This window comes from Podarcis tiliguerta, assembly GCF_965153285.1.
Source record: "Podarcis tiliguerta genome assembly, chromosome: 3".
In the NCBI taxonomy this organism is placed as follows: domain Eukaryota; kingdom Metazoa; phylum Chordata; class Lepidosauria; order Squamata; family Lacertidae; genus Podarcis; species Podarcis tiliguerta.
In genome coordinates this window covers 44,661,959-44,689,516 of record NC_139536.1, presented here as the reverse complement: position 1 = coordinate 44,689,516, position 27,558 = coordinate 44,661,959, and the positions used below count along the sequence as shown (strand labels likewise).

General features: G+C 42.9%; 1 protein-coding gene and 1 long non-coding RNA gene across 4 annotated transcripts; one reads left to right on the top strand and one right to left on the bottom strand.

The window, feature by feature from the left end:
* The first annotated feature begins 108 nt into the window (after positions 1–108).
* EDARADD (EDAR associated via death domain) lies at positions 109–20,875 on the top strand. Of its 3 annotated transcripts, XM_083432299.1 has the most exons (8): positions 109–137; positions 538–622; positions 5,479–5,680; positions 9,456–9,517; positions 10,714–10,753; positions 13,468–13,556; positions 18,102–18,150; positions 19,372–20,875. In XM_083432299.1, the coding sequence occupies exons 1-8, from the start codon at positions 130–132 to the stop codon at positions 19,746–19,748; spliced, it is 912 nt and encodes a 303-aa protein (XP_083288425.1). In that variant the 5' UTR covers positions 109–129; the 3' UTR covers positions 19,749–20,875. The 3 variants fall into 3 exon arrangements, with proteins under 3 accessions (XP_083288425.1, XP_083288424.1, XP_083288423.1); XM_083432298.1 differs by lacking the exon at positions 109–137 and having other exon boundaries at positions 158–622; positions 9,459–9,517; XM_083432297.1 differs by lacking the exon at positions 109–137 and having other exon boundaries at positions 158–622.
* On the bottom strand, positions 1,134–5,576 carry LOC310673700. Its single transcript, XR_014509198.1, has 2 exons — positions 5,473–5,576; positions 1,134–4,598 (listed from the first exon to the last, which is right to left on the bottom strand). It is a non-coding gene; the product is annotated as an uncharacterized lncRNA (long non-coding RNA).
* Positions 20,876–27,558: the final 6,683 nt, after the last annotated feature.

The window sequence follows — 27,558 nt, the reverse complement described above, 5'->3', positions numbered from 1 at the left end:
CATTTGTGGCCAGCGTATAAACCACATTTAATAACTAGTATGAACAATGGGGGGGGGGGGAATGTGATGCATAGTAACAAATCAACATGATTCTATATGTCATTTCAGTCATAACTGGTACCTGAGAAAATGCTCATGTAAGTATTTAGTGCATCTGGAATTATAGGTAAGGTTCATTAATTTTTCAGAGAACATCAGACTGTACTTCTTCACAGAACACATTCTCAGAAATTCAGTGCCACAATCTGTAGTGGTTGTTATCTACATTTCCATTTTAAAAGGCAGATTAGACAAATTTATGGATGCTAAGGCTATGACTAGCTACTAGTTAGGTAATTATATCCTACATCCAGGTTCAGAGGCTGTGTGTTGGCCTACATCTGATCCGGCAGGGCTCTTATGTTCTTCTTGCTGTCAATTGCTTTGTCTTCTGCATACTGACTGGGGTTTCCTTCATCTTTAATTATTTTGCTCATTTTTATTAAACAGTTTTACCATGTCTCTTCAGCTACTCAAGGTACTTTCCTGTCCCTCCAGAAATACCTGTTCAGCAGATGGGTCACCTTGGGAGTCAAATGTATACCTCAGATTTCTGTTCTGGATAGTCAACAGAAACTTACAGGTGGGTGTATTAAATTATTGCCTAAGAATTGTCATTTTGAAACATAAACTCATTATCAACAATAAGCTGTAGTGAAAGCCACAAGACACAGAACGCCAACATCAAAAACGGGGGCTGCCAGAAATACAAGATTTCTTGAGCAACTGACAGCTTCAGAGAAGTTGGCTTTTGGGGGCAGAGATATATTTTATTTTTTGAGGGGTAATTATTCCCAGTGGCATCATTCCCTATGTGTATTCAGAAATGGTTGAGTCCCAAGAGGCCTCTAGCATGTGATTTTTCTAAATCAAGTTTTCACAGCTCAGTAGGCACAAGTCATCATTCTAAATGAACTGAATGTAGAGCCAACTTATTTCTGGTTAAACCCTGAAGGATTTGATCATGAAAGTCTGTGTTTTATGGATATGTACTTCAAACATCAAGTGGATATTATAAGGATCAAACATCAAGTGGATATTATAAGCAGCTTGGTGGTTCTAAGGGAACATCAAGAAATTTATAAAATGTAGGATTTGTGATAGGAATCTGTCGTTTATTTATCCCTTTTACTTGTCATCCATCAAGCCCTGAGGCCAAGGGCAAACAATGTCATTGCACAATGATACAAAGGTCTCTTTATATCATTGTACAATAAGGTTGTTTTTTCTAAATTGATCTTTCAAACAAATTCATTTAGGCTGCAGTCCTGTCCATAGTTTCATGGGAATAAGTCCCATTGAACTTCTGAGTATACATGCTTAGAGTTGCACCATCAGCCAAACAGGATTGACCATTCATTGAAGAAGGAGTCTATGTCTTGGATCCTAAGAAATATGAACAGAAAGAAATTTTCAGAAGGAAAGCTCACCCAACCATGCATCCTATGCAGACGATGCCTGGCCAGAGGGTTGGGAACATTCAAACAGTAGAAGTCTCTATAGTGAAGGTTAAAGGCAAGCAAAAACAATTTGCTTAATTAGAGCAGGATCAGAGTGATGCAGTTCTTCATCACAGTTATTCCAGTGGGGAATGCTTAAACATGTGCTTAAACTCTTCCATCAAAATCAATAGGATTTTTTATTTTTAACACTGACTGGATCATTCCAGTTCATTTTTAGCCCACCTTTTCCAAAATAAAATAAATACATGTAATAAAAATCAAATATACAAACACCATGTCTTAGAACAAAATTGTGTTGTTTCAAGTGGGTGTATTTTTTTATTAAAGTAAATTAAACTAGTCATTTGCTATATTAACTCTGGCATCTAGAATACCAGCCAAAATAGTTATTCCAGGGAACATTCAGAAAAGCTCAGATTTTGACAGATCTCTACTACGGAACAGTAGTTCTACAAATATGGGGCAACCACCAAGAGCATACCATTAGTACAGGATGATACAAACAATAAGATGCTGATAGTTGATCTTAATGTTTATGGTAGTACCAAGACACAAGCGGCTTTTTAATGCGGAAGGCAAGATACTGAATTGTATCTGGAAGGTAACAGGGAACTAGAAGAGGCAGCCCAGACCAATGAATTGGGAAGCTGTGGCCCTCTAGATGTTCAGAGGCTGCAAACCTACAAGCAGATACTGATGATCATTTTAGCACATAATTTGCTACACAGTTGCACCCAAGAGTTGCTTGGTCATCTATGCTGGCTGCAAATGTATTGAATATTGTTGCTCTTCTCAGTTTAGTGGGCCCATCTACGTGTCTGGTGAAGGCGATAATTTCAGAAGCTGTGGAATGGAATTGAAGTAAACCTTGGTCAAGAAGACTCTGGCTCATCGTTTAAGCATGCCTGAACGTTTGCTTTAAAGGCAGAAATGTCTGTGTCTGCCTGGACCCTGCTGGATCATGAGAAATGGAAAGCTTGGCAATGCTTTAGACAAGCTGAGATCACAAAGAAGATATAAGGCGTGCTACTCCCCACAGCCAGCAGCACTAGGCTGGCAAGGCTTTAGTCAAGCTGAGATCATGCCCCAGGATGAAGACGACTTGTTGGCAGTTTTGAATGGTCTTCATGAGGTTCCTTGTACCCCAGTAAGGTTCAAGAATGTGTTAGTCCAACCAAACAATTAAATAAAAACAAAACACTTGTTCTACAGGAGTTTTCTCCTGATGTCATTTACTAATACAGAAATGAATTTTAGTAAGAAAAGAGTGAACCAGAAGACAGGAAAATGAAGAGGTGCAGAGGGATCAAAAAGAGATTACCTCAGTGCTAGAGCTCACATTGCTTGATTTTATTTTTGTTTTCTAATACTTTTTTGCTTGTTGAGGTCTTTGGAGCCCAGCTTGCCTTTTTGCCTTCTTTCGGAGAGAAGGGGTTTCTTGTTTTGAGCATGTCCTTCCTCCAGCTTTAGAAGCTACTTTAGCAATTTATTGTGAGCTAGTCTTTTGGGATCTAGATGTCTGGTGCATGCATGGTTTTGACTATATACAGTTTTTATATCATTTTGTTCCTTCCAAAAATCCTTTTAATTTTGGTTTATTCTGTTTATTCCCTTGTGAAGCTCAGACTTTATTATTCCAATTGAAAACATTTCCCCCTATTTTTACATGAACTTATTTCCCATTGGTACCATTCTGGATCCTATACACTGGATTCATGTTCTGCAGCTTCTCCTAAGAGCCTACAGAAGGCAGTTTCCTAGATTCCTGCTTGGGTTGTTAGCTATAAAGCACTTGTTAGCTATAAGGCAATTTTGGATTAGATTGCTATATGACCAAAAAAATTAAATACTAAGCTTTTAACTAGTTTGCATTGCTGGAAGTTTTAGGAGGATTCAAGTTAGGGCTTAGAAATATATGTGTTTTATCAGTAGATGTTAGGTTAATTGGTTTGTATATGGTCTGTATGGGATATCTTTGGGTGACGAAAAGGCTAAGGAGTAAACCCTACACAAATCTGGAGTCCCTAATATGGTTGGATGGAGCCTTGCACGCCCCCTTCTAGCAACTCCTGCAGCCAAGCTAGTGCCAAATGTATTGCTCTGTTTTCCTTTGGACCACATCAGCAAGGCCAAGAGGGAGGTCTTATCCCAGGCTTCCTCAGCCTCGGCCCTCCAGATGTTTTTGGCCTACAACTCCCATGATCCCTAGCTAGCAGGACCAGTGGTCAGGGATGATGGGGATTGTAGTCTCAAAACATCTGGAGGGCCAAGGTTGAGGAAGCCTGTCTTATCCCAAAGACCTTCCATAAACACTGCCAAGGCTTGCAACCCTGGGAAGTCACTCCAGTGCTGCTAACACATCAGTTTGACTTGACCCACTCCATTGTCTCTTGAGACAGATGGATGCCAACAACATATTGTCATCATTTCAGCATCAGCTAAATGTAAAAACTCCCCTGAAATGATGCGGGAGTTCTCTTTTGGCTTTATCTTCTGAGCCTTCAACACTGAACTGGAATCATAGCATCATTCTACTTAACAACTGTGAGATTAGGAGAGGCAATGTGGTGTAGTGGTTAGAATGTCAGACTAGGATTTGGAAGACCAGGGTTCAAGATCATTGTGTACCCTTGAGCCTGTTGCTGCCTCTCAGCCTAACCTACCTCACAGGGTTGTTGCAGGGATGAAATGAGGCAGCACCATGTACAGTAACTTAAGCTCCTTGGAGGAAAAAGGTGGGGTGTAAATGCAATGTAAATAAACAGTGAATGGGAGAGTTGTGATGCAGAACACTTCCCTGAATCCCTGGGACAGGAGTCAGAGGGACAAACTCTTTCATTAGCAGTGGGTCTGATGCCTCCTCAGCTTTTGCTTAAACATCAGGGGCTGCATCTTGGCTGGCCAGTAAACTACCATCCTTTGTTTGCAATTCTTCAAACTTTCCTGCTGTCAAGGGAGGGCCTGAAAAATCATAATTTAGTAAACTATCATCAAGGTTATCCTCCCCAAGATGAAAAAGTTTTTCTTTGTGAAAATCTCTTCATCTAATGAAATACAGTCAGAATCTTCCATTTCCATTTAAGTGTAAGGCAAATTCTGAGGGAGAAGAATAAAGAATAGTTAGGGGGACTGGAAGGGAACTTCAAAGCATAACATTCAAGTTCAGTCCTCAACTATTCCGTGTAAAACTCCTGATAGGAACTTGGGTTTTACAATAACACTTCATTATAATGAGTGGGGTAGCAAGAAAGAAAGGCAAGACTTGCATAGCAATGATCCTGGATAACATAAAAAGCAGTCACAGGAAAGTGACAGTGCCTACAAAACACTCACCCACACTTTGGTTTCCTACCAGTTACTGCCCCGGGGTCACTGGAGTAGAATTAAAGAACCCATTTTCTAATATAACTGACTTGAAAAATCTGACCACTCATGTGCTTGTAGCCAAAATATTTTGTGGCAAAAATAAATGCAAGTTGGTCAATCTTTGTGTACCCTAATAGGGTGCTTATGGAACCCTTTGACCCCCCCCCCCCCAGCTTCAAATAACTAAAAAAACCGTGATGCCATCTTTACGGAAATCGGTACTACCTTTCTATGTGCTAATATCACATCTGGGGTTGTTCCTCATTAGCGGAGTAGTTTATGGAAGTAAAGTTTACTACTAAGGCATCAACATGTTTCCTCAAGCGGAGATTTAAAGTTAATTGATGACTCCTCCCGCTGCCTCTCTCGGCGGATGCGGAGGCGTCTCAGTTCTTAAGGTGCAACACACTTTCCCCAAAGTTATTATTATAATCCGCATCCCCATCTAGCCAGGAGGTGCTTTTTAAAAGGAAAAAAAAGAAAGACAGACGAAGGTGAATCCGGAGAGAGGACTGTTTAGCATGAAGCGCAGCTTGGGGGTGGGGAGAGCACCTCTCCCCCCGCCCCGCACATGGCTCTTCCCCTGCTAAGTTTGGGCTTTTACCTGCAGCTTCCGCTCCCTTCGGAGACTCCTCGCGTACAGCAGCAGGGAGAGCGAGGAAGCCAGCGAGGGCTTCGATCAGCACCAGACCAGGAAGTGGGGAAGGAGCCTGGATCGAGGGGGTTGCCCGGTCGCAAGGGCCCACGTTCCCCTGGAGCTTCTCCCTCCCCTTCCCCAATGGCTTCTCCCGGGGACCCTCCTCTGCCCGAAGGTAAAGGGCGCCTGCTTTGGGATCTGCCTGCTGCGTCTGGTGGGAAAGGCGAGGGGCTGGGCGTCTTTTGTGGCCGGGAGCCTGCGGGCTCTGCCGCCGAGAAGTGGGGCTGGGCTGGGCAGGGGAAGGGAGGCGGGATCCTGGAGTGGCCGCTGGGGCGGGCCGGAGGGCGGACTCGCTGGGTGGACACTGATCCTCCTCCCCTCGCCCCGCTGCGAAGCCACTCCGCTTGCAGCTCAGAGGCGAGAGGCGGAGGCAGCCATAGCTCGAGCCCTTCTCCGCCTCTGGCCTCACTTTGGTCTTATTCATGCCGCAGATCGCCGACAGGCGCGATCCTGGGTCTTGGTAGCCCCGACTCCCGCAAACCCATTGCAGAAAATCATTGCACGCGCAGTGCTGCGTGGAGAGAAAGAGAGCGTGTGTCCGAGGCTTTCCTTCCTCCTGTACTTTGCGTGCACCGGGAGCGATTCTTAAAAAGCCCTTTCTGTAGCACCTCACCCTCAAAGGACTTGATGAATCATTCACTCATGCACGAACGAAATTAAGCCCTGCAGCATCCCTCTGAAGTGCACAAAATTGTTGCAAAAAATTGCCTTATCCTGTAACTTTTGAGAATTGCTCCCTATATCCTTCAGCAAGAACAAATTTCTACCTGTCCCGAGCGTAATTTAGTTTATAAACGCTTTTCAAGTTAAGTGAGAAAGAGAATGCAGTTGTACAGGTCACACACTTGAGGCACAAGTGACCAGCACACACACACTTTTTTTTTTTAGCGGGGAACTTTATTTTAAGAATATGCTGTTGGACAACATAAGGCGTAAAAGCGGTGTGTCCAGCGTTTGCCAAAATCTCTTCAGAAGGTGCCAGAGGCATGCTCTGCGGTGGGAATTTTACAATTTAAGGGCTACTGCAGATACCCGCCCTGCAAAAAAACACACAAAAATAACAAAACCCATTAAGGGCAGTGAAGCTACCAAAAGGGCTCTGATTCAAACACTCAAAAGGGTTTGTAGGGAAGGGCAGTCTTTCAGATACCTGGGGCCTAACTTGTTTAGGGCACCTTTCATTAATTCTGTAAACAGACTGGCAACCAACACAGCTGTTTTAGAACAGGGCTTATATGAGTTTGAATGGAAACCACAGCCAATAGCTGAAGTTTTGGAGTCATCCTCAAGGGCAGCCCCACATAGATTGCATTGCAGAAATCCAATCTAGAAGTTAACACAACATGGAGTACTGTGGCCTAGTCATCTGTGTCCAGAAGAGGCCAGAAGCTGGGGAACCAAGCAGAGCTGGAAATAGGACCTGAGTACTCCAAGCTACTAAAGTCACACTCAAGCTACAAAACCTGCTTCTTCCAGGAGTGCAACCCGACCATTCAGAACAGCCCACCTCCTGGATGCTTCTTCCCCTGTTTGAGAACCGCATCTGAAAGTATCAGAGTAAAGATAATTCTTGCTCCGCTGCTTGTTTTAATACCGCTGAGCTGGAGCCATATTTAAGCTTAGTAGTGCACCAGGAAATTAGAGGTGAACTGAGGACTGGAAAAATATCCAATACTTCTAGCTTTGAGAGATACTTATCTATTCTTGCTTATCTTTTTCAGGCTGGCTTTCAGAACTTTATAATTAGTTTGATAGGATGATGAGCATGGAATTTCTTTGATCCAAGCTCTCAATTGCTTCAACTTCAAAACGGTTATACAGTACAAAGGGATGTTGCTAATGAACAGAAACTAAATCGCAACATACAGCAGAAATCCACTTCTACGGATTCTGGTGTTCCAGATAGTCTATTCGGGAATAAGACATCTCAAACCTCAGGGGACTTCATTTGAAGTTCATATGCACAGGATTGGGCTGTTTGCCAAAATAATGCCTGACTCTTTCTTACTTGTCTTGGCACTTAGGCCTGGTCTTGGATCCAATTTAAATAGCAAACAAGGCACACAGTACAGTCCTCACAGGAAAGTACAGTACATATAATCTTTTGTCATCATAACAATCCTTTGAGGCAGGCTGAGAGAAAGTGACAGGCCCAAGAAATTTGATGGCCAGGAACTGGGAGGGGGAGACTTTCTTTCCAGCCACCCCTCCTTACTCTTCTTTCTGCACCTTCCTTTGAGCTGCAGCTTTTCTGATAGTGGCAAATGAGATTGGTGCTCCTCATGCATGCAGGTATTTTGCAATAGTCACATGTTGTCATTAAAATTGCAGCCCATATCCCCCCTCCCCATTTAATCCAGGTTTACCTTTTCTGGGGGAAATAGCATGTTTTGTTGTTGTTTTTTAAACCGTTGCCAATGACCTGTTTGTTTGAAAATTCAGCCTGTGGTCTGGAACTACCCTAGATAGAATGTGGTCTGTTGTTCCCTTCTGGCTGCACCCTGGCCCTATTGATGGCATAGCAGTGGCTTGTTCACACTCTTGGTTTAACTAGAATATAAGATTGCTTAGCTGATAAATAAAAATGACAACACAAAAAATGCATAGATGATTCAAAATGATATAATAAATATCATAAACTAAGTTTGGCAGTTCAGATGTCACAGGAAACTGTGTTTTTTTAAAAAAGAGAAGAGAATGGGAGGTGCAAGGAGGAAGTGTGCAGGCACATGTCATCTTTCTCATCTGACAAACATGGTAAACATGGTTCATCAGAATAGGTACGGTATATTCCATCTAAAATGCACTTGTGTTACTCTTGGTGAAAACTGCTTGTGGCAGATGATAGTTTTTCATCACCGTATTTTTCGCCCAATAAGATGCACTTTTCCCCCTCCAAAAATGAAGGGGAAATGTGTGTGCGTCTTATGGGGCGAATGCAGGCTCCTTGGCTTCAGCGATAGCAATGCGAAGCCTCCGAAGCCTGCGCTCCAGAGGCTTCGCGTTGCTTCCGCTGAAGTCAGAAGAGTCTGCTCTTTGAGGCTGGCGGTGGGGGAAAGCAACACTTTCCCCATCGCCAGCCCCAGAGGATGGGGGGCAGCGGGAAGGCGCGTGACGCCTTCCCGCTACCCAACCCGGCTTTGAGGCTGGCGGTGGGGGAAAGCAGGCTTTTCCCCAAGGAGGGAGAAGGGACTGACTGGCGGAGTCTGTCCCTTCTCCCTCCTGTGGGCTTTTGCGGGAGAATTGCCCCACGTCCCGCAAAAGCAGGCAAAAGCCGTGCGTCCTTTAAAGGGGCTGCGCGGCTTCTGCTGGCTTTTCTAGGAGGTGGGGGAATTCCCCCACCTTGTAGAAAAGCCCATAGGAGTCGCGCAGACTTTAAAGAGTGCACCGCTCTTGGGGGCTTTTCCCCAAGGAGGGAGAAGGGACTGACTGGCCGTTTCAGTCCCTTCTCCCTCCTGGTTGAAAAGCCCGCAGAAGTCGCGCGCGGCTCCTGTGGGATTTTGCGGGAGGTTGGCGAATTCCACCACCTCCCACAAAAGCAGGAAGAAGGTCTTGGAATAGCGCACAGGCTGCGTGCAGCCTGTCCGCTGCTCCCAGAGCTGTGGGGGGGGGATCATATTTTTTTCCTTGTCCCCCCCCCCCTGAAAACTAGGTGTGTCCTATGGGCCGGTGCGTCCTATAGGGTGAAAAATACGGTAAGTTATAGAAAAATGTTAGTGCATATGATTTTATGATGATTTATTCTGCTAGAATAACCATTTTAAAACCAGAATGTGAAACATTCCTTTGTATTACAAACTAACACTTGCCTATATATACAATGGAGGCAATTAAATTAGACTGGAGATGTTGAGAAACACAAATTAAAACTTTCCTTTATTTGCTTCCAGCAGATCAGGCAATGAAAGAGCCAGTAGAAGATACAGACCCTAGCACTTTATCCTCAGAAGAAGTATGTAATTTCCTGAATGTATTGTAATGAAATGTAATCGTTTATTCAATTATTGTAAATGTTGGTTACCAGTTTATAGTTTTTAATGCTGTCAGAACAGGTTCATAAATCTCTGGTATTGCAGGACATTTGGTGAAATGTTTCTGTACCAACTATGCAATGGATGAATTCAGAATAGAACCAGACATTCTAAAATATAGGGGGCTGCCACCAAAACCAACAACCACACATAAGCCCAGTTCACATATTATAGCTTACTGGGGCTATGGGAACGTTGTTGGATCTGGATGTTTGAAGTTGCTGTTCATACCCACTTTCAGCACAGTGAAGCATGGCAGCTAAGCCAAGGTGTGTAATCTGGACCTGATACTGTGCTTAAGGTCTCTCCTTTTAAACCTTGAACCATAACTGAGGTCTGATCTACGGTTACCGGTCATGGTTAAGGAGGACAGACTTTAACCTTATTCCTGCGTTTGGGGAACCTGCACATTCACATGGTTCTCAGAAGCCACAGTTTGGCTTACTGTGACATGTGAACCAGGCCACTGAGATCCTCCCTTCTCCCACCCCAATGCATAATTCAACTAATTCTGTTACCTGCCTATGTATGATACCTTCTCATATGTTGTGAAATGGGACAGGGAAGGAAACACTTAGAATAATTAAGTCAAGGTATGGGGCAAGTTGCATTACAAGTATCAAAAGGAGAGAAAAATGCTGTTTTCAGTGACAGCCCCATGACATCAGTGATTCTGCAATTTCTATATCTGTTATTGAAGCTTTCAGACCACCACCATGGGGAAAAGAGGGGTGGGTCAGTGGTAGAACATCTGCCTTGCATTCAGAAGGTCCAAGCCAAGCCCCCTTTTGTCTAAAGCCCTGGAGAGCCACTGCCAGACAATACTGAGCTATATGGACCAATTGTCTGACTCGGTGTAAGACAGCTTCCTAGCTTCTGAAGCCCACTAAAGGGTTTAACAAAGCTCCATTTGTTTCTTCCGTGTTCCTTCCTGTCTTGGACTGCAGAAACAGGAGGATTGTGGAGTACCTAGCAAGCTGCCATACATGGCAGTTCACACTCCTGTTTGGTAGGCCTGATATAGAGGAATGGAAAAAGACAGTTTTACAAGGCAACAACCATTAAGTTTGTCAAAATATATCTGATGGTATATTTTGTCTCCCCATCTTTTGAACAGACAAACAAGTACCCTGTTCAAGACACAGCACTACCAAAAGGTAAGTGCAGAAAATTGTAGTAGCTATATATTTGTAATTATCTAAAACTTTCCTAAACTATGCAAAATAAGTGTGGTTGTCACTTGATGTGGAAAATATACATTGAAATGTCTCTAAAGCCAATGTAGAAAAGTTTGTTTTTAAAACACTTAATTACTGTCTGAATACCAAGTGACCACACATGGAACATCACATGGGGTTATTCAGGTTATCCCTTCTCGTTGCAGTCCTGCCCAAGATGCTACTTGGGAGTGGGAGTGGGACTCAGGGCAAGCTATGGGGATATTGCTGGAAGTGAAATTGGCAGTCCCTCAATCTGTGTGTGAAAGTGCCTTCACACAGAGGAATGGACTGCAGCTCGGCAGTGGAGCATCTGCCTTGAATGCAGAAGGTCCCAGCTTCCATCCCCAGTAGAGCTGGGAATGTTTGAGAGGAGCTTAGACAACACATCACTTTTGGACGAAAGCAGCAGAAGGAGCAGGCAGGTTGCTTGGTTTAAAGCAGAGACCAGGGAATTACCTCTCTTCTTGTTTGCTGCACTTGGGAGAAAGATGGCTTCCTTTCTTGCAGCACCTAGAATATCTAGCTCCACCCCTTAGCCTTGCTATTTCTGCTGCATCCCCATCGCTGCCCTTGCTTTCCTTCCACCTCCCACTCTATGCTCGCTATTTCTTGCTCTCCCAGCCCTTAAGCTCTTTCTCCCCCTCTCCTAGCCTCCCTTTCTTTCCCTTCCACCCTCTAATCCAGGGGTCAGCAACCTTTTTCAGCTGTGAGCTGGTCCACTGCCCCTCAGACCATGTGGTCTGACTATATTTTGGGGGGGAAATGTACGATTTCCTATGCCCCACAAATAACCCAGAGATGCATTTTAAATAAAAGCACACATTCTGCTCATGTAAAAACACCAGGCAGGCCCCACAAATACCCAGAGATGCATTTTAAATAAAAGGACACATTCTACTCATGTTAAAAACACGCTGATTCCCAGATCATCCACAGGCCAGATTGAGAAGGCGATTGGCCCGCATCTGGCCCCCGGGCCTTAGGTTGCCTACCCCAGGAGCTCTAATCACTATGTCCCCCCCCCCCACCCCCAGCTCCTCACCATGCTCTCCCCCACTGCCAATGCACCACCTAAACTCTTGCGTGTTTGTGCAAAAAGTGTGTCTCAGTGTAAAGTGTGTTATGCCTATTATGATATCTGGCTGCACCTTTCCCCTAGTCACCCTGCTGCTAGATGCCCTGCCCTGCCTTTTCTCCTGTTCTTCACTCCAGCGGGCCCCAGCCTTCTTCTGTGCCACCGGAAGTTGTGAACATCTTTTTTAAAAAATAAAATGCATGCATGGCTTGCTCCTGTTTGCCTTTTGCAACACACATACATCAATTTCTTTTCCCTCTCCCCATCACCAGCAGAAGGGAGCAGCATTATATTTTAAGGGCAAAGCATGTCTTAAGTCTTCAGAGGTGAATCCCATTGAGCAGTAGAGAGTCTGGAACTGCGGTAGGAACAGCAGCATTAACAGCTCACAATACAGGCAAGTCCCAACCAGGCCTCCCACCACTCCAGACAGCCTGGGGCGTCAAGAGACCTCATTCAAGAATGTTTAATTTGATATCCAATAAAAGTTATCATTAATTAGAGGGTTGTTTGGAAATTTTGTTTTATGTGATTTTGTTTTAGAAAATCCATGTAAACTGTCTTGGAAGGGTTATGCCCTGAAAGGTGGGTTTGACACATTCTAAATGCATGCCAAAGAGCTTCATTACTTCCTAGTAAATGTGATTAGAATTGCAACATTGGTGTCACTTTTGCTGTAACATTAAACTATGTGTAACATTAGGTACATGAATTCAATGAAAATGCTTGTTTTTTCTAGTGCAAATAGTTGGCAGGGGAGCAGGATTGTGGCCACAGCAGGACATGCAGTGGTGCAGACCAAAAAAATGTCCCCACCATGCTCCTGTTTGAATTGAGAAGAAAGCTTCTGTTGGTAGTTAAACTGCCCACCTGCAGAGGCACAATCCTGCTCCCTGGCAGCTGTGATTTACATATAGTTTAAAGTGCCTGTTAGCTGGCCCATCGGATTAATTGCTGCAGAATTAGTGCTGTGCCTCAGCAACACCATAGAACATTTTATTATTCTATCGCAGTTGTGGCCTGTGCCTTCTGTTTCTCCTCTGTCTCTCATTGCGTCAAGCCCGGCATCTTAAAATTGAGTCGACAAGACTGGAGTTGTGCATTAATAGTACAAAGTCCCGTTCCCTGCCAAATCCTGTGAAAGTCGGACAAGATTGATAGAGCATTTTCTTTCAAATCAAATGGGACTGGGTATTTAAATGCAACTTTAAATGCAATAAGAGTAAGACAGATGTTTTGGGAGAGGTGTTTAGCATAACGAATGGTGGTGATTCTTCACTCATAATGCACATGCACAGAGTGGGATGTTGTTGTTGTTGTTGTTGTTGTTTTTAATTCATGGCTTCCATGTTGTGGTGAGCCAGTGAACCGGATGTTGTGCCCCCTGGTATAAATTGCCTCTTTTGCAATATGTAGAGCTCTTGGCAAGCCATTGCTGGTTTTGCTAGTATGTGTGGAACTGCACGGCTGGCTTCTTGCCCTGATATATAAATTGTCGTCATAATCTAGCTGAATTTTAGTAAGCAAAGATGGTGAGAGCTGAATGTGACTAACACTTCAGAATTTGCCTTTTTAGACGACGAATACCAAACAGAAAAAGTGACGTTGGAAATAGCATCTGTTAACATTAGGAGCCTGACATCTGATTCAGGTCTCATACAACAGGTAAGCTGTTAAACTAGCATGTTTCGCTGATACATAAAGCTTAATTAACATTTATTGTGTCCCAACAGCTTACTACTAGTTCAACAGAAGTCTTGTTTTAGTTTGGTGTTCAAAAGATAAAAAGTGAAAAGAGATGACACAAAGCCATGGAAAAGCCCTCAAGCTCCAGGCAATCCCAGGTCAACACCCATCTCATACTTGAAGCATGGGCACCTTGGGTCTCCAGTTAAGACCTTAACAGGTGGTCAGGATCATATGGCAGCAAGCAGCTCTCAAAGAAACTCCCACATTGTTTGCGGCTCTGTAGCAGGGGTAGGGAACTCCTGGCCTGTGGACCAAACATGGTCCTCCAGGCCTTCCCATTTGGCCCACAAGACCATTTTCAGAAAGCCACACCCATCTGCCTCACTCCTGACATACTCTGTCACAGCTTCTGCCAGCCTAGCAGTCCGAAAACATACCAGTGCAAGTAGATGAATAAGTACCACTGTGGTGAGAAGGTAAACAGCATTTCTGTGCGCTCTGGCTTCCGTCACAGTGTCCCATTGCAGCAGAAGCAGTTTAGTCATGCTGGCCACATGGCCCGGAAAGCTGTGAGCTTCCTTAGCCTAAAAGGTGACATGAACACCACACCCCATAGTCGCCTTTGACTGGACTTAACCGTCCAGGGGCCCTTTATCTTTGCCTTACCTATATGATGTCAGGTATGGGCTGGGTAATGTTGGGTCCTCAAAGGAACAATAAGTTTAAAGTTTCCAGTTGTTCCTTTGATCCGACGAGGTGTGCTCCCACCAATTATTTAGTTAATGGGCGGATGGGAGCATGCCTTCAATCACCTCATTTGAAGAAGAAATGCATGAGGGAAAGGGGGTCTGAAAGCTCCTTTGTAAACATCTTCATGAGAAGATGTTTGCAAGGGGCTGTTTGAAAACCCCAGTTTGCTTTGAAGTCCCAACCATCAAGGCTTCAAAGGAAAGCATCACTAGATGTCACTATGAAGCCTGGATGCTGAGGTCTAGCTACTGGTCCACTTAGGTGCTGGGTCACACCCTATTCTGGGCTCTTTTATGGCAGCGTGGGTAAGGTACTCATTAATACATAACCTCACCCACTTCTCATGGAAGTAAACCAGAGGCCATTTTTTGGTGTTAGGTTTGGGACTGATGCTCTCCGTGGGGATGTGGTCGTGGTTTGGAGGATTTGGTGCAGGTGTGCTCCTCCTCTGTGCCCCACCCCCATGACTACATCCCATTTTGGCTGTTTTGCTCCTGTACTTTCACCAGTAGAATGTCCTATTAGCATATTCAGTGTGGTTTCACTGGTGTACTTTTTGTGCTAATAATTCTTAAATGCAGTAGTGCTTCCACCAAATCCTATAGCCCCTCAGCTGGCTGAACTTGAATACAGGATTGTACCCTTAGAGAACAAAAGGTCTTCATCAAAACAACACATCATATTAAACTGGCTTCTGACTTCAGTTGAAGTGTGTATGTGTGTGTGTGTGTTTTAAAGCAGTGAAACTGATTTCCCTTTACAAATGTTTCAGTGTATTTGCAGAAGCTACATTTTGCCTTTAGGGTGTACTGGTTTTTCTCATCTTCCAACTCATGGAAGGCAAATTTGTAGTTCTGTCTGGTCTTGCAATTTATTAATAGGCAATAAAAATGATCTTGTTAAATGGCAATGTTTTAATAGCTGGTTACTTCTCTTACAGTATAAACATATACTGACTAACATGCACCAAAATGGACACAACTGTATTTGAAGTTGTTTTAGAAGTAATTGCATGTGAATTAATCTTTTATTGAATTGGTGGAGTTTGTGGCATGCCTTGACAGGAACAGCTGAGCTCCTACCTACCACTCTGGCACTGAACTGCAGCCTGCTTGTCTGGCTTACAAGACACAAAGCTAAACTACCACAAAGGACAGGGGGCTGTATACGTATGGCAGCACACACTGTAGTGGGAGGATCTCATGCTGTTGTCTTATTGCACATTTTCCTAAAAAGGGGAGTTTAGCGAGAATTCTTAGATATACAAAATTGGGTGTTTTAATATAAATCCAAACAAAGCAATATTTTATCCTGCTTTTGCAGTTTGCCCTGAAATGCTAATCTGGCACACAGTATACTTATTTTATTCTGTTTTAGCTTCATTCTTCCTGTACAGTGTTCTTGTTTATATGATTCAAAGACTCTGGTAGGTCAGTTCCATCTGAACACAAAGAGGTTAATTTGGGGTGCCATAGTTTTCAGCAGGGTTGAACAGAATGAGCCAATGATGCACTTGACTTTGGAAAACAGAGGGGTACATTCCACTATGCTCTGCTACGTGTTGCCACCCCCTTTCACATTAGATTACCCATTTAGAGTTTCATCTTGGATTTATTCATCTGCTACAGGATATCTAGTTGCCTTCCTTGGTCACAGTGGGAGATACTTGATATTTAGTGTCTAGCTCTTTCCAAAGGCATCTGACTGATGTTGGAAAACATACTGCTAGACTAGATGGATCCTTGTTCTGATCCAGCAGGGTGGTCCTTATGTCCTTAGTAAAGAACCGATGGCTGTAGGGCCTCCAGGCCTCTAGGATTATCAGACAATCCTCAGGACACAATCCTCTTAAACGCTCCAGACAGCATTCTAGTCTACAACTAGGACCAGCAGCAAACTGTTGCAGGGTTGCCGTTCCCAGTTCCAGTAAGTCAGCCATGCCCTGCCTCCAGGATATTCTATTCCATTCTCCTACCTACAATGGTCAGTTAGTATTCTGTGACATGCTGAGTTCCCATTGGGCTCTTTTGGGGTGGTGGGGCAGGGTCCCCTACTTAGGATTCTTCCTAAATACTTTTTGAGCTTCTGCAAACATTGGGAGTTTCCCCAAGTCTGCTGACATCTCCCTTTTGTGCACGGGTGCTGCCATTTTGGGTACAATGAGCAGTAGCACTCATGCCTGAACATTGGAAACAGAAGGACTGATATTGCATTGCTGACTCTCCACTGAAGTTCTGGCTCTCTTAACACATGGCATTGTCTTTTCTCTCTGTCCACCCCCTTAAATCGATTGCCAGTATTTCTCCCTACAAAGTTACAGTGCTGGTCATGTTTCCATCAGTTCCTGCTATCTCTGTTCTGGAGAATGTCCACCAGCGTCTCAGCAACCAGAAGCAACACACACTATTGTATCCTGTCTTGATTTTTTTTTTTTTTTAATAGCTCAGCCAGTAAAGTATGGGACTCTTAATCATGGGTTTGAGTCCCATGTTGGGCAGAAGATTCCTGCATTGCAGGGGCTTGGACTAGATGACCCTCGTGGTCCCTTCCAGCTCTACAGTTCTATGCCAAAACTTTAGGAGAGCTGGGAAAAACCACAGTAATGGCAGTACAGTCATACTTTGGATCCCAAACGCCTTACGAGTTGAACGTTTTAGCTCCCGAACGCTGCAAACCAGGAAGTGAGTGTTCCGGTTTGCAAACATTCTTTGAAACCCGGACAATCAACATGGCTTCTGTGGCTTCCGATTGGCTGCAGGAGCTTCCTGCAGCCAATTGGAAGCTGCACCTTGGTTTCCGAACATTTTGGAAGTCGAACGGACTTCTGGAACGTATTCCATTTGACTTCCGAGGTACGACTGTAGTAAATTTCCCCCCTGCCCTGCCCCAGCCCTGGGATACAGATATCAGCTGAGCAACATTTCCAAGGATTTCAGTGAGAAATCCTTAGTTGACTGGTGTCTAGGGTTTATGCAAATCTGACAATATAAATAAAAGTTATTTGGTACTGGAAAAGAGAAATCCAGTGAGGGAGAAGCCCATTGATTATGACTACAACTCTCTCATTAGCATGTAACATTTCACCAGAGAGAATGCTGCAGGGAACACTGACTTTCAACTGGGATAAAAATATGTGGGATTCTGCCTGCCCCTTCTGCAGATTCTGATTATCCCCAGAAGACAGATTAGGCATTGTGTGCATAGTTGCCATGGCCGTAGCACTTACATTATCTATGTAGCTTATTTGGAATGGATTTACTGATGCAGTTAAGCGTAGGGGGGCAAGGTGTCTGGTTACAGTATCTTATATAACTACATAGTTTACCTGTATTTGCATGCACAACTTACGATCTGATCCAGAGTGTTTTGTGATACTCTTGGGTGAATGAAGCTATACAAAAGGCAACTGTATTTTCCTGAAGATATCTCAAGGGAAAGCCCCTCATTGCTCTAATCTTTAAAACTTAAAATAAACAGGGAAAGGGTCCGCTTCATCTGGGTTTATAGCCTTTTCGTAATAGTACAAGCAGTTGCTGCTGATCTGTTGCCATCGCCAGGGTCCTTCTTGGCCTAACCTTACTGCTAAGAAATGTTTGTCCAAATCATTTAAAGCCTTGCACAAAATGGTTAATCTCACCCGCTCATCTTTCCCCCCCCCCCCCAAAGCAATAGCTACTTACGTATTTCTCCAGATTCGGGCCTCATAGGTTGATAAATTAAAGTTCCTTTCCCTGGAACAAGACTTTAAATCAACATTACTTTTTTTTGCAGCCAGAAGAAGATGATGACAGCCAAAGTAGTACTGGTGAATCACCTACAGGTAATGCAGTGCCCCTAGCCAAATGAACTTAGTGCCTGGATTGAATTTAGAACCGCCAGCAAACAAAGGGAATTATCTTTATTACATTGATTGTAAAAAAACAACACCCCAAACCAAACACTTTTATCTTACACAACTGTGCTCTATTATATCATAGTTTCTTAGATCAGACTTTAACAAAATGTTTAGTGGTTGTTCAAGGTGTCTTTTAAAAGTGATCCTGTAAGGTGGAGACATGCAGAAAATTAAAATTAATATTGAACTTGTTTGTCCAGATAACTTGCATGAGGCCCCTGCTCCTGTTGTTTGTTTGTTTTTACTGGGGAAGTTGGAAGGTTAACCCATTCTGATACAACTTTTATTAGCAGCATGTCCAGGCCACTTCATCAGGTATCATGGTAGTATGGTAGCATAATCAGCTCTGTTGGATTTAGGTAGTCAGAGCTCAGCAGTAGAGCACATGGGTTGCACACATGATGCCTCTGCCATCTCTGGTTAATAAGATCTTACAGAAGTAGTCTGAGATTTTGGGAAGCCACTACCAGTGAGAATGGACAATGCCAATCTCGATGGGTTAATGATCTCAGTAGACGGCCGCTTTCTGCGTCCGTATGCTTTCTACTCTGTGTAGTGCATAAGAAAACCATAGATATGCTCATTTATTGCAGAAACAGTTTGTGTAGGATTGCCATATATCTGGGAAACCCCGGACATGTCCTCTTATGGGTGGCCAATATGCCCATCCAGGCAGATTTTTACATTTTAAAGGAAATGTCTGGGTTTTGAGGGCTTGGTTGGCTTGGGCTGCTCTGCACACCGCAGCCACTGCTAGCTTGAGCTGGGGAAAGAGGCAAGCGGGCACCCTTATTTGCTCTTCAAGATATGTCAACTCTAGTTTGTGAAGCATATTATTTTTCAGAATTGCAAGTATGGGCCCAATTCAGATGGGTTTGATAAGCCATGGCTTTATATCCAGAATACAGCTCTATATCTTGAAGAGAACTCTTAAATCTCAGTTTCCTGGCTCTGGTGTCATGAAACTTTGGCTTAAGAAACCAATAAAGTTTTGTTGAATCCGCACAGTGGAGGGGAGAGGGGAAGGAGGGTGGCTCATTCCTAGTTTGATAAACTACAATTCATGGATCAGTACAGCTGAATGAGGCCATTGAGTTTTATGTGTCACAAAGCTAAGTAATAACTCCAATATAATTGTAATTCTAGCTCTGAAGAAGTCATGTACAGAAAATGGCACCTGCTCCTTATGTTTGTCTCGCCAGCCAACCATCAGTGACCTGCTCAATGATGAGGACTTGCTGTATATGATGAGGATAAAGTTGGATCCCGCCCACCCTACAGTGAAAAACTGGAGAAACTTTGCAAGCAAATGGGGAATGACCTATGATGAATTGTGTTTCCTGGAACAGAAACCACAGAGCCCCACCTTGGAGTTTTTGCTACGGAATAGTGACAGAACTGTGGAGCAGCTGATTGATCTCTGTAAATTATATCAAAGAGCTGATATTGAGAAAATGCTGCTGAAGTGGGTGGAAAAAGAATGGCCAAAGAGACGGCATGGAACCTATCAGAACAACTACTAAATGAAAGAAAATGTCCAGTCCACATTACTTCTATGGTGGAAAATTGAGAGAGTAACATAACTCTGTTCAGTTTGCTAAGTGTGCATGTGTAGCTTTCCTTTGTTCATGAAAGGAACCACATTCATTTTTGCAACATAAAATGTTTACTGTATCTGTGTACCTAGCCTTTGCAACAACACAGGTGATCTTTAAATATGCACCAGTTCAATGCAGCAAAAGAAGAATGACAACCACAATACACTATTTGGGCTGACTGCACAGTTACTTCCTTCAAACAAACTGAACTATAATTAATTCCCATTTTCACGGAGAAAATAATGAAAGTGAAGAAGGCAAAGGGTCTGGACTCCTCTTTAAAGGGCCCATACCTGTACTGCTGGGGCCTGTTCCACCCCACCATAGTTGCCTCAGCCATAGAGAGAAGAAAGCAGACCATACCAGAACTGGAATATCCTCATTTATTTAACCTAGCCCGCTAATTCCTGTGGGGATATATTTTTGTACTTCTAAAGATATATGTGAACTGTACAGAAGTAAGGCATATGCTTCTGAAGAAAGCAGTCTAGGGGCACCCAAGGTTGGCTTCCTTGGGCCCTGACAACCTCCAGAGCCCCCTCATCCTGCTGCTAACCATCTAGCAGCCCTGGGTGAGCTGGCAGTGAAAGGAACAAGGAGGAAATGGACCAGCACTCTCTAATCCCCTCACCCTCTCCTTAGGGTGTGGATTAGGCCCACAGGACACGACAAATGAATGGGCAATGTCAACAGTAATAAGAAGGACGTGGGACTACTTGAAGGGGGGTTCCTGAAGGCATCTAGCTGAAGGTCTCCCAAAACCTGGAGCTGACAGTGGGAGTATGTAGTCCTCTTTGCCTTATGTTTGTGTCAATACAGAGTGAGTTTTACTGCTACAATTAAAGGACTATGAGTGGGTGACACAGAAAATTGTGGCAGCTTCCCTTTGCTGTTGCTTCTGAAAGCTATGATCAGCAATTGCATTCCCTTGACTTAAGGTTGGTTTCTCTTCCCCGCCCCCCATCTGTATTCTTGAGTATTAGATGTCATCCAGATCTTTCAAGTTCTAACCTGCATAACGAAAATAAACTCTGAACATTTTATGTTTGGAACAGCTTTGTATTTGGAATCGTGTGCTGTTTAGATACTCTGCTTTAATAAATTAATTCTGGGCAAGTATTATAAACAACATAGTCATTATATAAATTTGTGTTTAAATAAAGCAACACCTTTAGGGTGTACAATCCTGTATTGCAAGTAAAATAAATTGCATACAGTATTTAGTTCACAGAGAATTGTAAAGAGCCAGTAGCTCTAGCTTGTTTCAGATTATTCAAGTTCACTGTAGTGCCTCTGTAGTTTTAGATCTTTTAGCTTCTTTGAATTAAAGTGGTTAAATCTCAAATGTGGCAATATATTGAAATATTTTTGGAGTGATTCCATTAATTGGAATTGCTCATTCCCTGTGGTTAGTAGATTTGTTCCAACATGTTTTCAGAGACAGTTTGAGAACTAGTATTAGAGGCTGTTACAAAGCATTTATCTCTACAATATTATCATAACAATTATGAGAGATCTATTAGTAAACTATTGAAAGAAATAGTCTTAGAAATTAACTTTCAGATTAATTACAGTCACTTGAATATGCATTGGTTTATATCTTACATAGGATGACACAATGGTGGGCAGAGGGCCAATTCAGAGATAAAAGTCAGACACTTACAAATGTGAAGAGTATGCTGTAGAAAAAATGAATCATTTGCTACATGTGTGAATAGAAAAAGGGATCATTTGTTACACATGTGAATCGGAACAGAGATAATGAGAAACCATAAGATCAAGATCTGTATTTAAAGAATGAAGGGCTAAACCATTTTATTTTAATATAAAATAAAATGTTGAGCTATAGCCCTAAGCATGCATGCTTAGCAGCAATTCGTTTAAATTGAATAGGACTTACTTCCAAGTAGGTATGCCTATGACTGAAGCCTTTTTCAGACATGTTAAGCTCTTGAAAATTCTTCTGAATAGCTTTCGCAGTTGCTGCCTTCAAGAACATTTGTTGAAGAGTTCAACAGATGAGGCAAGTTAGCTTTGAATGTTGAGTGAAACCTCATCCGCAATGTGTTTACTCCTTTTACTCACATAATAATATGCTGAATTTTTAAGAATTGCTAAGTATTTTTTTTACTGTAATGGATCTGTGTTTACATAGTCTCTACTGTATATATAACTGGTCTCTGTTACATGTTTGTGTTATACCTTGGTTTCTAACATTAGTAGAAGAAACCAATCCTGTTTATTAGATTTTGACTGAGTGCACTGCTGGTCCCCCCCCCCCCTAAACTACTGTTGCTGTAATTATGTAAGGCAAACATTTCCATCAAATGAATGGAAGATGTGTAAACTCAACAGCCTTAATTTAGAAGACAATGGGTGAATACCTTGGCGTGGCCATGTGTCCTACTTTACACAGAGAGAGTTCTCCATTTAAAGGGCTGTCCTGTACTTGAAGGACTATCTGGCCAAAGTCTGGTAAAAAACAAAAACAAAACACCATTAAAAGGGAGAGCAGGAACCCAGAAGTTTCCCATCAACAACTACCACCTAGACAGCAGGTATACAGCTCGCCTGGTCACATTCTTCCCCACTAAGGTGAGGTGCATTGTATTTCCATTTAAATTACAGTTACTATTTTTCTTAAATCAGCATGTGCATTTTTTGTTCTTTTTTTTTTTTTTGCACATCTGTGTTTTGACTTTTTGGGGGGTGATTCATTAGAGGCCACCCTAGAAAACCAATGATGAGAGCACCATGTGTGCACAGACCTCCCAATAGCGGCTATGAGAGGAAAGGATTTCATCAGTCTTGGATATCTTGCCCTTCCTGTAATTGTCAACAATAAGAGTGTGGGCTTAATGGGGTTGCCTGTTGGTGCTCGAAGTCTGGCCTGCAAGCCACAGGTTACCCGCCTTTGGCTTAGATTGAGCTGTGAACCGAGCCATTTTTGTGAAATTTATTATTCCAATTCTCAACCATTGATCATGGCATCTTATGAATTGACTGTGCATTTGTTTACCTCCAAGAACGCTCACAGAATGTCATTGTTTTATCAGTACAGTGATATCCAATATATTGTAAAATGAGGCTGATAGAGTGGAGAATTGATCTCATTTTATAAAAATATTATTAAAAATTAACAAACATTTTCTATATCTCTATTATTCACTATATTCTGTAAACAACCAAGCAGCAGACACGTTCAGGTCTTGAGTAATAACTGTAGTCTGTCCCAAAAGATAAACCTACTAAAGGGTTTCCTGGAGGAGCATTTTCAAAAACTATTCAAGCAGTCTTCATGCAGTTTCTTGCATCTTAAACATTTATCAAATGTTAGATGGAATCCATGCTTCAAATTTTAATATTTTCTGAATATATGTTCTGGATGTTTCAGATTTAGGGACACTGAATTGAGTTTGTTCACAGCGAAAGGAAAGGAAAGGAAAGGAAAAATGTCAAAAGGCATTATAAGATGCCACTGAGTACCATAGTAGGAAGAAAGATTCTTCCTTGCATCACACCAGTGACCCTCCTTCCATTTGCCTACCTTTGTGTTGGTATGGAACATACAGCTGCTCTGAGAGGATAAAATTATAGCTATCAAATGCCAACCTATTTATGTTCCTCTTCCCCCTACTCTCCTTTTTGTCTTGGGCTTAATTTGTGCTAAGATTACATACAAAAGTTCGGCTGTGAGGCCTATTTTTATCTCCGACAAGCAATTCAAGCTCTAATTAGGTTCTTGGCACAAACCCACAAACTCATCCCACAAGAGCATTGCTTAGTTATCTTATATATGAAGTGCAATGCAACATGGTACTGCCATTTCATTCACTTCTGTCATGTTGGACCGATGTGATTGGGACTGTAGGGTAGGTTGATAACTTTAAATTTAACTGGGCCAGCTTCACACTAAGCTAAAAATCCAAGCAATAATGTGAGGGAACGTCTGCTTAATTGTTGAGCACAAAAGTCTGAAGCACAGACGCAGCAATCCTATACCCACATTATGTGGGGGCCAGAGATATGGTAGCGCTATGGTGGGGGAAGAGTCACTGCGCTGTGCTCAGCCCAGCTGGAGAAAAGAAAATGACCCAGCTAAAACAAAACAAAAATGGTGGGAAAATGTCAGGCACGCACACTGTGTCCCTGAAAACACCTCCACAACATGCACATCAGGGACTGTGCAAGTGATGGCACCCACATTTCAGATAAACCGAGAGCACCAACCTACACGGGTGGGCTCTGGCAGGAAGTGCACAGTGCTCTTCTCCTCACTGAAAATCCCCCTTGTGATCTCTAAGTGTACAAGATACAGGGCTAGCACACCCTGTTGTTTGAAATATGGTCTCCCTGTTGGGTTAATACACTACCATTAGTGTGTTGTGACTGAGCACTGAGTTACACCGTATTCTGTGGTCTGTCATGCATGTAGGCAGGTTGGCTGTTTGCACAGGGGTGACTATTTTAATCTCCTTCCTCTCCCACTGAAGTCCCAGTTTAGTGTGAAGAACAAGCTAACCCAATAAAACGTATAATGTCTTCCATCGTTTAGTAGAAAGCAACAAAAATACAACACTTTTAAGTGGCTTCTATTTCACCCTATCATGTGCTCCTCAAAATTTTAATTTCCTTTTTGCTTTTAGCGGTATTTAAATATTATTCTAAACAAACAAACAAACAAACAGTACTGTATCTATGAAATCAGAATGGCTGGTGGGAAATTAAAGAGGTGAAGAGTCCATACTGGCAGAAGGAGCTCACCTAGTGTTCTATTTAGTGGTAAATGAGTTACTGTACTTTGATATATATGTTTTTATGCTTTAAAATGTAAAACAAAATAACTATGCCTGTTTTAGGTATTGGCTTATGGGTTCCAAGAAAATTTGATTCTGTCTCAAGGGATGTGTTTTCTAATAGAGTTGCCATGCTAAGAATGTTTAAGGTAAAGGTACCCCTGCCCATACGGGCCAGTCTTGACAGACTCTAGGGTTGTGCGCTCATCTCACTCTAGAGGCCGGGAGCCAGCGCTGTCCGCAGACACTTCCGGGTGACGTGGCCAGCGTGACGAAGCTGCTCTGGCGAACCAGCACCAGAGCAGCACACGGAAACGCCGTTTACCTTCCCGCTATAAAGCGGTACCTATTTATCTACTTGCACTTAAGGGTGCTTTCGAACTGCTAGGTGGGCAGGAGCTGGGACCGAACGACGGGAGCTCACCCCGCCGCGGGGATTCGAACTGCCGACCATGCGATCGGTAAGTCCTAGGCACTGAGGTTTTACCCACTCGGGTTAAGTACTTAATTTGTTCCGGTGGTCCGTTCTTAACCTGAAACTGTTCTTAACCTGAAGCACCACTTTAGCTAATGGGGCCTCCTGCTGCTGCCGCGCCGCCGGAGCACTATTTCTGTTCTCATCCTGAAGCAAAGTTCTTAACCCGAGGTACTATTTCTGGGTTGGCAGAGTCTGTAACCTGAAGCATATGTAACCTGAAGCGTATGTAACCCGAGGTACCACTGTACTTCAAAGTAAACAAGCATCAGCTTGGGCGAGAAGCCTCGAAATGAAGAAAACTCACCCCATCTACTGATGAACTGTAGTATTACAATAATTTAATCTTTGGTGTTTGGAAATATAATGAGAGTGGAAAATGCGGGGTGACAATTGTTTGGTTGGTACTCTTGCACTCATACACACAATTCTAGATTAAAGTCAAGGCCTTGTGTGTTATCTGATTCCAGGTTTCAAGAGTGATATTTAGGCTGCGTACTCCTATTTACTCTGCATCTAATGCACTTCCATTGCTGGTTTGGGAAGTGGTATACACATGATATACACATGATGATGTGGTGTACGGAATCCGTATCTGTCAAATCAGAGGGAAGCTGGTTCAAGGGAAGCAGCGTATGTCTCAAGATACAGGACTGAGATGGACTGTGGCGAATATCATGTGTACATGTCGGGAGCGCACTGTAGCCAGAGTAAGAGGTAATATGTACACAGACTGTGATTAGATATGCTCCCAGCCCCCAACAAACTTTGATCCAGTTTTTTTGATCCAAAGAACAACCTCAATGCATTGTAAATCTTGTCTTTAAACACAGTAATGGTTTAAAACACAGCTAGGCCATTCTTTTTCTCAATTCAGGTCAAAGCTTGCTGGGGGGGGATGCATGAAAACACAGTATTCCTGAGGATGTGACCTCTCCCCAGCCCCACCCATTATATATTGTTGAATGTAGTTAATATATATTCTCTGAGTAATAAAGGATAGAACTAGATTTGTGGCTAATGATGTATGCTTACTGCTTCCTCAACCAGCAATAGGAGTTCACTGGTTGCAGAGGAAACGGTAGTAATCCATAGTAGGGGAAGCAGAATTCCCTGTTTTGAAAAGTCTAATTTGTGTTCCATTTTTGTTTTTTAAACATCATGTTTTTAGCACATGGCCTGGCCATTAGGAGCTGGACTGAAAGGAGGACCCAGCCGTTCATCATAGCCTCCATCACAGTGGTGCTCGCAGATGGCTATGTACGGTAGTTTGTATATTGATCAGAGGGGATTTTGTGCATGCTTGTGGACGGTGTGTATAAGGCTGGGGAGTGTAAATAGAAGGGGGAAATGTGTGTGTAGATGGATGGGGGTATGTGTCTGTGGTAGGATGAGGGGAGGGGCAGCTTATAGGCTATTCTAGTCCCCCCCCCCACACATGTGCTACCTGAGGCAGTCACTGTATATAACAGTAAAAACCAGACCTGCCATCCTGAAGGACTGAGTGCAAAGCTTCCACATCAGAAACTGCAGGTTCCAATTATAACCTCTGAATACCAAACCCATCCAACATTTCAGGCAACTCTCACACCAAAGATCATGGCCTGAGGATGTGACCTCTACCCTGCCTCCACCCATTGCATATTGAATGTTCTTCAGTAGCCAGACTGGCTCTATTGCCTTAAAAACAAAGTAAGAGTGTGTGTGTGTAATGTAATGTAATATTATATTATATTATATTATATTATATTATATTATATTATATTATATTATATTATATTATATTATATTATATTATATTATATTATATTATATATTATTATATTATATATTATTATATTATATATTATTATATTATATATTAATGGTGTGTATTTTGGTGAATCACCCTGTGATCTTTTCATGAAGCTTTGTGGGGGGGGGGGGGGGTTGCAGACTGAGGTGAGGGCCAGTGTCCCTTTTGCCTTAGTGGACCAGCCTGTGCTGTTTGAGAGGACAGACTGGGGCGGGGAGGCTGAGGATGGGGGCGATGGCGGTGGGAAAAGTCTTAACCGGACGCCCAAAAGACCATAACGCTCCTCAGTGGAGCCGATCATAATAACTGTAACTCAAACACATTCAGCAATGTTTACCAACTGGGTAGGTAATTGCGGGGATGCGAAGTGCACCTGTTCGCATTGCCTGCAGAAAAGCAAAACGCAAAATTTCCTCCAAAAAGCAAAACAGTGGTTTGCCAGAGAGAGGAAGGGACCAACAAAAAAGTGAAGACTTATTCTAGGTCAATAGACAGAACTGGAGATTGGGAATGCTCCTCTTTGTAGAAATGGAGAGAGATCGTAGTACTGTTGGAAACAACCCACGATTGCATAATCCCATTAAAACGGAACAGGAGCTTGAATGGGATGAAAATATAGTCACATAAGAAGTTATAATATTTTTTCTTCAAGAACTGAAATTTAGTACA

Bases quoted from the DNA above. Each gene is read 5' to 3' on its own strand.
- EDARADD (XM_083432297.1), top strand. From the start codon at position 497: ATGTCTCTTCAGCTACTCAAGGTACTTTCCTGTCCCTCCAGAAATACC. The intron at 5,681-9,455 runs GTAAAGGGCGCC...ATTTGCTTCCAG, and splicing joins GGACCCTCCTCTGCCCGAAG to CAGATCAGGCAATGAAAGAG. The intron at 18,151-19,371 runs GTAATGCAGTGC...TTGTAATTCTAG, and splicing joins TACTGGTGAATCACCTACAG to CTCTGAAGAAGTCATGTACA.